Source organism: Carex rostrata, chromosome 3 (assembly GCF_964058835.1).
Source record: "Carex rostrata chromosome 3, lpCarRost1.2, whole genome shotgun sequence".
Classification (NCBI taxonomy): domain Eukaryota; kingdom Viridiplantae; phylum Streptophyta; class Magnoliopsida; order Poales; family Cyperaceae; genus Carex; species Carex rostrata.
The window spans coordinates 5,284,451-5,296,433 of record NC_135920.1 but is presented as its reverse complement, the minus strand read 5'-3'; the positions used below and the strand labels follow the sequence as shown (position 1 = coordinate 5,296,433).

At 33.5% G+C, this 11,983-nt stretch overlaps 2 protein-coding genes across 3 annotated transcripts; one reads left to right on the top strand and one right to left on the bottom strand.

The window, feature by feature from the left end:
• The first annotated feature begins 54 nt into the window (after nucleotides 1–54).
• On the top strand, nucleotides 55–3,214 carry LOC144551082 (NAD(P)-binding Rossmann-fold superfamily protein). The gene is made up of 9 exons (XM_078298887.1): nucleotides 55–356; nucleotides 1,162–1,251; nucleotides 1,355–1,413; nucleotides 1,630–1,725; nucleotides 1,859–1,939; nucleotides 2,057–2,119; nucleotides 2,257–2,430; nucleotides 2,730–2,825; nucleotides 2,939–3,214. Exons 1-9 carry the CDS (start codon nucleotides 155–157, stop codon nucleotides 3,017–3,019), a joined length of 942 nt encoding a protein of 313 aa, XP_078155013.1. The 5' UTR covers nucleotides 55–154; the 3' UTR covers nucleotides 3,020–3,214.
• PEX10 (peroxin 10) lies at nucleotides 2,934–7,441 on the bottom strand. 2 transcript variants are annotated; one of them, XM_078298884.1, is made up of 11 exons: nucleotides 7,099–7,440; nucleotides 6,685–6,716; nucleotides 6,410–6,499; nucleotides 6,171–6,265; nucleotides 5,874–6,084; nucleotides 5,267–5,336; nucleotides 5,091–5,169; nucleotides 4,854–4,987; nucleotides 4,352–4,428; nucleotides 4,165–4,256; nucleotides 2,934–3,731 (listed from the first exon to the last, which is right to left on the bottom strand). In XM_078298884.1, exons 1-11 carry the CDS (start codon nucleotides 7,277–7,279, stop codon nucleotides 3,629–3,631), a joined length of 1,164 nt encoding a protein of 387 aa, XP_078155010.1. In that variant the 5' UTR covers nucleotides 7,280–7,440; the 3' UTR covers nucleotides 2,934–3,628. The 2 variants fall into 2 exon arrangements, with proteins under 2 accessions (XP_078155010.1, XP_078155011.1); XM_078298885.1 differs by lacking the exon at nucleotides 6,171–6,265 and having other exon boundaries at nucleotides 5,874–6,095; nucleotides 7,099–7,441.
• Between the last annotated feature and the right edge of the window lie 4,542 nt (nucleotides 7,442–11,983).

Sequence of the window (11,983 nt, the reverse complement as noted above, 5' to 3'; positions counted from 1 at the left end):
CCTATCCATAGCTGAAAGCACCCATTCCTTATCTATTCCTCTGGAAAATCTCTCGGCTCTCGCATTTTCATTTTTTTTCATTCCTTTCAACTCCCTTTCCATTGCTTGAGACAGCAACCAAGGCCACGATTTTCTCTTGATTTTCTTTTATGAAATGTTGATTCAGCTAACCTCATCGTCACCATCTCCTTCTCTTCCTTCGCGCAGAGAGCTTCAATGTCTGAAATTGTTATCTGGCATCGAAACGCCTCATACCTCTCTTTCCTTTATCCCCACAAGGAGGCCATTCACGCGCTGTCAAGCTAACAATGAAGATAACACGAGTTTCACTGACCGTATTCTCGACTATATAGAAGGTGGTGGTTTAGTCTGTGATACTAGTGTACTACTTTGAATAGATACCTGACAACAAATATGCTTAAATAGAATGCTGAGAAACCAATTCATTTGGATGGAAAACAATTGGATTTCTGTACTATTTAAACAATGAAAAATGGTTGAAACAGGGTAACCATACATGACGGCATTCTTTAATAGCTTTAGATCACAGTTTCTGGTATATAAAAGAGGGTTAAAATGAACAATTTATGTGTAAATCATGGAGAAGCAGTGATTGCACCAGATAAATTGTCAAGTACGGGCCAATAGTACACAGAAACATGATTCCATCTTGTGTAATTTCAGTTCAGAGCAAACTTAATATTTGCCAAGGTAATCTTCCAAGTAAATTAAGTTATGACCTTTTTGCTACTAGTTATAGAATTTTTAGAACACATAGATGAACAGAGAATGGCCTGACAACCCGTATAAATTTACCAGATATTAGTTTTCATATGCTTTAGTGTGAGATAGAGAAACAAAGTTTGATCATTAAAAGAAAGTAGTGAGATAAGTCGCATAAAACTGGAAACCTTAACAAATTCAACCTTTTGGACATTTATATTTATAACACTCCTCCCAAGCATCAACATAACATGCATATTTTGTGACTGAGATGCTACCTGTAATTTTGGATCTTTTTGCCAAGTCATGGCTAACTTACTGAACAAAATAGAAAATTCTTGTAATTACGAAAATTTAGCTGATCAAAATTCTGAATTGATAATCAGTTTCGAAAGTAGAACTGCAAGTATAGACTAATGCACAAACTTATATTATAAGGTGGACCAAAATTGAGGAAGTGGTATGGGGCACCAGATCTGATGCCAAAAGATGGAGGTGCTAAAGAAACTCAAGAGGATGATTCTTCAGGTACTATTTGCATGCTAGATAAAATTAAGTAGAAGTTCATTACCAAATTTTGCATGATTATTAAATTGGTCCTTTTGTTTGAAATAATTTGGATTGAACAAAGATGTTGAAGATATACGGGATGCTGTCCTGTTGACTGATGGGGAAAGTGAAATGGGGCAGGTGAGTAATTCATGACCCCTTTTCATTTATGAATTTCAAAATTTAACTGATTTCTTGAAGAAGCTTGCTTTGTGGTATTGAGAAAAAAAAATTTAAACAGAGTCAATCCCTGCAGAAAGGAAAAAGGCAAAAAAAAGCACTAAAGTGATATGATTGCAGTACTCTAGACTAAAACTGTATGATCTGGCAATAACTGGTACATGTATTTTTTTTCAGATGGTAATACTTTCACTGATAGTTAAACGATCCAGAATAAAAGCACTGGTTAAGGACAAAAGAGCAGCTGTTGAAGCTTTTGGTAATTATGTTGAGGTAAGGACACAAGAATTTTGATTTATTCTATTTTATTAGTCCAGGATAATTAGTTTCACCTCAAAATTGGCAAACTGAAAGCCTAACATATGCATTAATCTTTCCTTTTAGTTATCATCTTTTGTTCTTGTAGCCTGTGGCTGGAGATACAAATGAAAGTTCCTTTCTCAAGAAAGCTTTGAGAGGCGTACGCTCCATAATTTGCACTGAAAATGTAGGTGACATTACCTGCTCATTTAGTGTTTTTTACAGTTGGCCCCTCTCATATAGGTTTATACATGTTACTTGCTTTCAATTTTTTTTAATTACTGATAAAGGTTATTATTAATAGGATGGCTTCCTCTCTAAAGTAAAGGATTTTAGGGGTATAGAGCACATTGTTATGCTATCACAGGTTTTTCTTTTCTCGTGTTATTTTCCCTTTTAAAAGAAAGGCAGCAAATATTTAGATATCACTTGCATTCTTTTTTAAGCTTAAAGGTCAATATTGCATAGTTGCATGAGTGTTTATTTATGTTATCAAGGGTGCAGCTGGCGGTGTATAGAGGTAGCACTGGGCTTCAAGCTATGATAAATGGGAACTTGAAAAAAATTGCAGAGAGAGATGAGGAACTTGTTATCTCGTCTGGAATTCCGTATACAATCATACGCACAGGTTCTTTGCAGAGTACGCCTGGTGGTCAACAGGGTTTTAGCTTTGAAGAGGTACTGGATTCTTTTTTTTATTTTCAATTTCATTGTTGTTTAGAAAAGTAACAATGTAAAGTGATCTTGATATAAACTTTGCAAGAGCATGACAATTGCAAGTCATTTATAGCAAAATGTTAGGCAATTCAAACTGGGAGATTTCGTATTAAAGTTAATTTTTAATTACAACAGTTACCTCGCCCAGTTAAATAATAATTAATTGTTACATGCTCACATAGTTTGTAAGACTACATGAACATGCAGTGTCATATAAAAAACTTAATAAAAATATAGATGTAATTATTGTGTGTTATTAGGGGGTCGCAGAAAAAGGAAGAATAAGCAAAGAGGATGCAGCCATGATCTGTGTGGAGGCACTAGGCACTGTACCGCATAAAGGACTTATTTTTGAGGTTATTCAAAAAACTCGCTTTCCCTTTTTACTTCAAAAAATAATTGAAAAGAAAACAAAAGAAGGAACTTAAATCATAAGTAGTCTATTTTGAAATAGATGAATTTCATTTAGGTGGCCAATGGCGAAGAACAAATTTCAAACTGGAATGCTTGGTTTGAAGAACAGCTCAAGATAGCAGAACAGCAAGGATAAACTAAAACCCTTGTAAATATTCCAATTTGTGCATTCTTTCAAAGAGGTTCCAGCATACAGATTCTTCTATACTGTTTAGTGACATGAAAGTGATGAAACGGAAGTCCAATAATTTCAAGTATTATTTATATTTGGTATTTATATCGTTCTAAAGTTTTTCTGCCTATTAGTAGTATAATTGAAAGTATTATTTTACTTTTGGTATTCATATTGTTTCCATTTAAAGTTTTACCCCTATGAGTAGTTTTGCCCCTATGGAGATCAAGCTGTCTTGCCTACAAGGAATTAATGTCCATTTTTCATTTATTAGACTAGCAAAAATCACATAGAAAGGCCAAAACATAAAATAAAGTTATATTTGCTCAATTCTGTTATGACCAAAAAAAAAAAAAACGTACAGGAATTACACTTTCACACCTTTCCCACAAACTAGTACAGTAATCTTATAGTACTTTGTGAAAAACAACTGTTTGTTAAGGTGTTTTATTCGTGAGGTATGCTTATTTCTCCATGTCTAGCGTGAGATGGCATGAAAAATGTTGATCGGAATTTGTCTTCAAGCCAAAATAAGATCGTCATAAGAAAAACAAAACAAAAATGCTTCAGCTATTAGAAATCAGAATGGTATATACAACTTAAGCCTGAATGTGTGATAGATGTACGGCAAAGAGGGCACTCTGGCTTCTCGTTGCACCACTCCATTATGCAATTCCTGTAAAGTAGTACCAAATCAACATACAAAACAGACATACCTCCAGCAATTTCCAAATTTGGTTGGAATTTTAGACATTTGTGGTTTCATGCCAGCTTTTCCCAACATTTAATATTGCTATGCTGCTCCTTGTTGTTTGATTGCACAGGTTAGTCTTAATTGATACTAAGAGTGATCTCAATTAATGTTTCGGTTACAAAGTTATCGCCAAAGTATTCCCTCTTAAGGACCCCAAATCAGTATCATTACCATCTCAGTGGTAGTGAAGTACTGCTATAAATATGAACTAGCTGAGTAGCTGCTGTTGCAAACAAAAGGCACCATAATATTGTCTTTTTAATTTCATGTTTACATTAGTTTACAGGTGGCCGTTGTGTTTTTTGGCTAGTTAAAAAAAAATATTCAATAAATAAGTGAAAGAACAGATGTGTACCAACAAAAGACATGTCCACAGGGAGTGGCAGTAGGATGTTGCCGAGCACTGAGGCATAGTGTGCATTTATTGACGACGCTATTACCTTGACCCTGGAAATTTAAAAATAAATAAACTGTTATTTTGTGCATAATTTTGCAACATTAAATATAAATCTGAACATAGAGAATTAGTGGCAAGAAAATACCTCCGTGACAAAGCCTTTATCAAAGTTGTAATCACTTGCAAGATTTCCATCTTCATTTAGAATTGGCACACCCCGTACTGATTTCAATTAAGCAAAGGGACTCGGACAGTTAAACAGCCTTATATTAATCGAGTATGATTTGCCAAGGCGAACTACCATTCAAATCAAAATCCTCCAATAAGCCAGAAATATTTAGTTATCAGTATTAAATGCATCCGGTCAGGTCTCCACAACAGACTCTGAATAATGATTTTTTCAGTTCTAAATGGGTCAAGACTATCGTCAATAGGGATCTGGGGTTTTTCATTAATAAACACCAACCTATACAAATGTTAATTAAGCAGTAATAAAAGAATAAAAAATTAACACAAGTTTATTAACTTGGATTCCAGACCTGTCAGGTACAGCACTATATGCAATACTTAAATGCTTGCCAAAAATAAAAGTGAGTCAAATTACAAGCAGAGTAAAAAGAGGCGGTGGGGTTAGGTTAGATTTAGACCTCTTGATGTAGGCTGGTTTGTATGTGAAGATTGATTAATCAGACTAGCAATGGATGATAGATTCGTTCTACGAAGTCCTTCAGCTCCAAGAATACACAACTGAATTAACAGAAAAATACCCAATAATTGGTACCTACAAAACATATAATGGGGGTTGAGGGGATATTGATTATAATTTGCATTTAAATATAAATTACAATTGTCCAAATGCAATAATGGAAAATTTACTACCTTACCTAGGCCTTTGGTTCAGCGGCTTCCCAATGAACACATAACGAATGCCAGATGCCCGTTTTGATAAATGGTAGTATAAACCTGGAACATATGAAATTTACAATTTCATTCAGCTGAGACCTGAGAGTAATACTCACATAAATGTAACTTTTGGAATAAGGGAATTATCAATCATCACCTTCAAAATAAAAAAACATGAGGTTGGTGCGAATTGCAAGCTGTAAAACCTCCCTTGCAAATGGCATCAACTGCAGAAGAATTGTGTCAACTTGGATTAGTATAAAGTAAATAAATACATGACTCATCCTTCAAGTTTTATGCAATCCCTGACCTTATTCCTAATTGTCAAATATATCATTTTGAGCACAGATATAATCATCAACAAAGCTCAATCATATAAAAGAGCTCTTTCTAAAAAAATTACTAAGCTTGCTTATTTTACATCATCCAAATCCTGACAAGAAGGATATATACAGATGTTCAACGATATTCTGTCAAGATGGGTTATTTCAAACTGTGATTGCAACTAACCAAAGATGAATTCCGTCAAGATGGTTTATACAGAAAACAAACAAAAAATTAAGGTCTTACTAATAATATATTTCAAACTCCACATAACCAAAAATGGGTTATTTCAACTGTGATTGCAAAACTGTATAACAAAAGCAATATAAAAGCACTTCAATTTTTAAAATTCCTGATGTATATGTTTTAAATCCAGTAGTTCCTATTGTCAACTACTAATAAAAGAATAAAGAAAAAATAATTGGAAACTAGAAGGTTACCAAGGGACATTTTCTAAGAAGCGACAGCCACAAGGCATGAACTCTCCCTTTCAGCCTTGACACAGCTGTTGATCGATTTGACTCTGGCAAAGGAGATTGATCAGCTAAGGCAGATCCAGTGTGGCTTCCCTGTGTCATACTGTTGCCAGAAAATTCTAGTTCCTCGTACTGACCATCATTCAGTGCAATACCTCGAGCAACCATTCTAGAGCTGTTCATTGTCTTGTGTTATAGACATATTGGTCATTATCGTTGGATGTGCAAAACATAGTAACATTAGCTTCATAAATAGAATACCTAATTCTTTCGGCCAGGTATGGAATGGCAGTCTGGTACATGATGAAAAGTATATGCCTGGCAGGAGTAGGCGGTAGGCCGTTTGTACTTGCTACCTAATATATAAAATCACAGTAAAATTCCATTTATATATCTGTCAAAAGAAACAGAGCATTGCAATGTGAAAGACTGAAACACGGGCAATATGAAACAGCTAATTCAGAGGTAGTATTATTACAACAAGAAAGAGAGAAAGGAACCTGGATTATGTCGCAATATTCCTCTCCTAATGTTTGCTGACCTGAACCGGTTGTCAGTAGATAGTAAAAGGTCTGACCAAGCAGCTTTATCTGTACAGATTATAACCAAAAAAAACATTACTTCAATTAATAACCTTAACTACTAATCGAGTACTAATACTCATGAACTAACCTTAAGACAACATGTTCATATCTAACCATTTACAATTTTTTTCTAAATAAATGAAACCATTAAAGAGGAAATAAAGAGAGAGATAGAGAAAGACAAAACTAACCTCATTTTGGTATGTAACTGTAATCCTGGTACCTGGAACCGAAAAAGAGAAACAATACAGTATTGTTAGCATAATTGCTAAAAAGGTCAAAAGATAAAAAAAAAAAAAAAAAACATAAGAATGGTATTCGCGTAGGTTTTACAAAACTCCACACTTCACAAGTTCGACAAAACTCTACCAAAAGGGCATTTCTAAGATTTGAAAGATCATGATGCAATATCTAAAAGGAAACTCTAAACTGTAAGCTCACAAGTTGAGTCATAAGCTTCAAGCTCATTCTTATTCCATGTTTTGACTATAACACTAACAAAATGAATTGGCATTTTCTCATGGAAAATCCTTTTGCATCTGCACATATCAGTGAATTTTAAGAACTGTAGGACAGGTATGCAAATGAATAAATTAGAGCTTGACCAAAGAGATGGCGAAATGCGTCGCGGCACGCCTCCTGCACGTGAGCGGCGTAGTTCTCGTCCTTCTCCGCCGCTCTCATCATCTCCGGCTGAGCCGCCGGCGGAAATCGTCTCTGCGGCAGGCCTGCCTCGCCGGAACCTTCGCCGCCGCCTCCGCCGTGTCTCGACGATTCGCTTCCCATGGCTCCGATAACTTCCCTTTTTCTCTCTAATTTTTGTTTAGAAGATGTGATAAGAAAGGAGTATCTTTCCGCTAAATTATCCAGGATAATCCAACGGGTATAGGGAAATAGGATTTCAGCCCTTCCGCCTATAAATATTGGATTCTCTCTCTGTGTTTTTTTCTTCTTCCTCATAATTCATTCTAGGGTTAATTTCTCATGTACCCTTCAAGAGTACCTCAATTTCTTATTTACCCCTATACTCTTTATTATATTCAATATGTCCTTTAACTTTGTCTTTTCTTTCTTATTTGCCCATTACACAATAATTTGAACTTAACCTTAATTAAAAGACAAAAATAACCCTTTAGAAATTCTTCTTTAAAAATTTAATGGGTCTCCTTGTTTTCTATTACGAACACAACTCAATTTGGGACTATAGTTGGTACGGTACCAGTTGGTACGAGGCACAACACCAGCTCTGGTACAGAGGTAATCTGTTTCTGACTGCTCCCAAGCTTTAATTAGAATATTAAGAAAATTTTTAAGAAGAGACCAAGATGTTGCTGGAACTGGTGGAGCATATAAGGCCACAACATAGGTACAGTACCATGCAACAAGAAGGATGAAATCGGTATTGGTACTGGAGCATTACTAGGATAGTTTTTCAGTTTTTTTCTTTTATTTATCTTAATTGGACTTTTGGTTTATTTCCTCTTTCTTTCTTTTTATTTTCTCTTTGTTGCTCTATGTTCCTTTCTTCTTTTCTTCTATTTCTTTTTTCTTTATTTTGTAGGTAAGACTCGGCACTCTTGAGTCCTATTTATTTTCTGAAGTTACAAAACTTATGTAACTGTTATTTATGTCAATGAAATGGAAGCTTGACTTCTACTTTTCCTCAGAAAAAAAAAAAAACCAATGGCTGTTCTGCAAACACGAGGTGAAGCTAATTTGGTTTCATTTTAATATTTTATTTTTCTTTCTTTGCTTTACTGTATTTTTAACCTTTGTTCTGTTTCTACAAGCTCAAACTTCTTGAGCTTCGTTTTCTACTCTTATGATACCCTGTTCATGCCGAATCCGTATCCTCTGAGATATCTCAAACTTTGTGTGACTTTATAGAAAATCACAACTGTTTAAATATGCTCTGCACGAATCTCAAAGCATACATAATACTAGCCCCCCACATCACCCCCGAATAGCGCCGAACACGTCGGTCACGCAAAAGTTGAGATATCTCAGAGGATACGCACTCCCCACTCGTTAATGCCCCAAACTTCTTGAGTGGATCTACCCAACCACCTCTTATTCTCCTTTAATTTGCTGACTGCGTCTCTTCCTTAATAGCCCAAGTCTCCTTCTCATTTTCTGGTCTCACTTCCATCTTCTTTTCTTTTATTTTTCCAAATTGAGTTGTGTTCGTAATAGAAAACAAGGAGACTCATTAAATTTTTAAAGAAGAATTTCTAAAGGGTTATTTTTGTCTTTTAATTAAGGTTAAGTTCAAATTATTGTGCAATGGGCAAATAAGAAAGAAAAGACAAAGTTAAAGGACATATTGAATATAATAAAGAGTATAGGGATAAATAAGAAATTGAAGAACTCTTGAAGGGTACATGAGAAATTAACCCTTAATTCTACAGCTAAGAGAAAAATCGAATCTCAAGTCTTGTGTATGCTTTTTAATTTCTTTAATTTTAAATTATTTAATATTTTCAATTTATGTCATAAATAAGAACGGAAGTCAGGGAATTTGCAGCTAAATAAGAACGAAAGTCAGCGAATTCGTTTGGGTTACGGAAGTAACGGAAGTCCGATTTTTTTTTATTAATAGGAAAAAAAAATAAGGATGATGGGTATATTTTCGTGAAATTTTGAAATATAGAAGAAAAACGTTACGGTTTATAACGTTAGAACACTGTAGCTGTAGCTGGACGTTATAAATCATAACATTCAGTTAATCCAATCGTTAATGATCACTAATTAATTTAAAACACTGTAGCTAACATTATGGTCTATAACATTTAGCTACAGTGATTTTTTTTTTTTTTGCTACGGTTTGCAATTTTTTTTTTTTGAATAAGTCTCACTTTTTGCCACACTATCGAAAGCAAAAGCAGCACTGAATTTTCACATTAGTGAGTTTAATTAGATGAACAGTTTTTCTTTCATACTTTAAATCAAATTTTGGTATATTGATCTTGTGCGGAAAGTTTCACTTTTTATTATGATCATCAAATTTTAGTAACTCACAGTTCTGATTATATTTTTATTTTTCTTGTGACTGAAATAATTTTGTGAATCTTAGAGAATTCATTATATTAGTTTCAAATATTTCATCTCATATTAAGGTTATTTTATTTGTTATCAAAGAAAAAAAAATAAGACGAAATTTGGCCTATTACTTAACAGTTACTTGTACACTTGTACCAGTATTTGTTGATCCAATTTTACTTGCTAGTACTGTGATTTTATTTTATACTTTACAATATTAGTGACCATATTTTATGCTAAAATTATACCAGAAATTTAAAGTGATATTATCTATCTATATCAAACATCATGTACGAAAAATAAATCAAGTTCAATATGTCCTGCATACACTTAATTTTCTACAGGAAAGTAAGGTTTTTTTCCCAAAAAAAAAAAACACACACACTATAACTGGACTTCATAGACCATAATATTCAGCTATAGTGTTTTTTGTTAATCAGAAATCATTAGCGATTAGATTAGCTGAATATTATGATTTTTAACGTCCAGCTACAATGTCATGGACGTTATAAACTATAACATTCTTCCTATTTTTCAAAATCTAGTGAAATTGTTTTCCAATATCGATATTTTATTTTTATTTTTTCTATTAATAAAAAAATTGAAACGGGAGTCAGGGAAGAGAGAGAGCGCGATTTGCAGCGAATAGCGATTGTTCTTTTGGCTATAGTTTATAAACGACTTCTTATTAAAAAAAAAAATTCTAAATTTTTTCTAAAGTTGCTAAGAACTTTACCACGTTTATGAAAATGAATTAGAAACTGTCACTTCAAATTAAATATATTTAATAATAATAGAGATGTTAATGACATTCTTTTATTCGTTTATCCGATCTGTATCGTATTCGAAAAAAATAAACATAAAAAAAAATTATTAACTTATCGGGTATGTATAAAGGTACCAATTTTTTCTGTTATCTTACTCGCTATCTTATAAGATAATTTAAAAAAAATGAAGATATATATATTTATATAAAGATAATACACGATACAATATAGTTTGGGTAGAACTAGGGTGTTCTTAAGTTCACCAAGCTCCTTGATGAACTCAAGTCTAAAACCCGTCAAATCCACTTCAAATGATGAATCCGAACCGTTGAAACCCGCCTACCTTACGAGTGATGCGTCTACATGTGAAAATTTTAAACATTCGAATTAATTTAGTTCAAAGTCGAGCGGTCAAAATTAGAAGATTAATAAATTAATTTTAATGCATTCATTTTTTAAACCTATTTTGACCACTTGACTCTATGGAAAATTAATTTCAAAATTAAATTTTTTTTACATGTGGATGCATCACTCGTAAAGTAGACGAGTTTCAATGGTTCAGATTCGTCGTTTAAAGCCGATTCGATGAGTTTTTAGACTTGAGTTCACCAAGAGACTTGATGAACTTAAGAACACCCTAGTTCTACTCATATAGTTTTGTATTATATTAAATTTTCATAATACAAATTGGTTATATTCATTATTAATTTGTCTTTTTTTTTTTTTTTTGAAAAATATTTGATTAAAAATACAAATCGAAATGTTAATGACACTTTATTATTTGTTTACTCAATTTGTACCGTATCTAGAAAGACACAAGAGTAAAGATTTTTTTTTTTTGTTATCATAACGGCTACAAGCATGAACCCTCACCCAATCCATACCGAAATCCGTTGACACCCCTAGATGTAGATGTTTTCTAAGAAGACGCTTGCTTTGCTACGACGACTTCATTTCTTGTTTTTAGTGGGATTACTTAATTATCAAGTTAAGTAATTGACAAGACAAGTTGGCACACTACGGTTATTCAATTTCCATCCATATTGCATCTGCTCATATATGATTTAGAAAAAAAAATTGTGTATGTAATTATCTATTCAACAATAGCCCTGTGGATAAAATTTCAAGAAACATTTCAATGCTAGATTAGAATTCACAAATTTTTTTTTTGCTTCTTTATTGTACCGAATCATTTCCGAATTAAATTCAAATAAAAAAAATTACCCCACCAAACCGAATCCGAACCATTCTTTTGTCACTATGATACAGAGCAGCAAGAGCAGCGAGGATGGTGTTAAGATTGGTGTTACCTCCCATCAAAACCCTCCTGTAAATCCGACGGCGAAGGACCCATCCGGCAGTACTCATCTACTCCCCATCAGCATAGTTACCACCCTTAGATTCCATAAATCAAGGAATTATTCACACGAGGCTTTCAAAACACCAAACACACCGAAATTTTTGAACTAGCCTCGAGCTTTTGGAAACTCTCAAAACTTCTATTCTTTAAAATCAGTATGAACTAAATGTCTAAATGCAAAATTCATGGGAGTTTACATCGTGTTATGCATAATTGAGAACTGAAACACACAAACTCAGATCTCTGGGAGCATCTATTTTAAGTCAGCCTATTCAAACTAAAAGATCAAACATATGACTAGAAAGTTATATCTTAGGCAGTATT

Coding starts and splice junctions, on each gene's coding strand:
- LOC144551082 (XM_078298887.1), top strand. CDS start 155: ATGTTGATTCAGCTAACCTCATCGTCACCATCTCCTTCTCTTCCTTCG. Junction 357..1,161: donor TATTCTCGACTATATAGAAG/GTGGTGGTTTAG, acceptor TTATATTATAAG/GTGGACCAAAATTGAGGAAG. Junction 2,120..2,256: donor ACATTGTTATGCTATCACAG/GTTTTTCTTTTC, acceptor TCAAGGGTGCAG/CTGGCGGTGTATAGAGGTAG.
- PEX10 (XM_078298884.1), bottom strand. CDS start 7,279: ATGGGAAGCGAATCGTCGAGACACGGCGGAGGCGGCGGCGAAGGTTCC. Junction 4,429..4,853: donor AAACCAGCCTACATCAAGAG/GTCTAAATCTAA, acceptor AATTGAAATCAG/TACGGGGTGTGCCAATTCTA. Junction 4,257..4,351: donor ATAAAGGCTTTGTCACGGAG/GTATTTTCTTGC, acceptor TTAAATTTCCAG/GGTCAAGGTAATAGCGTCGT.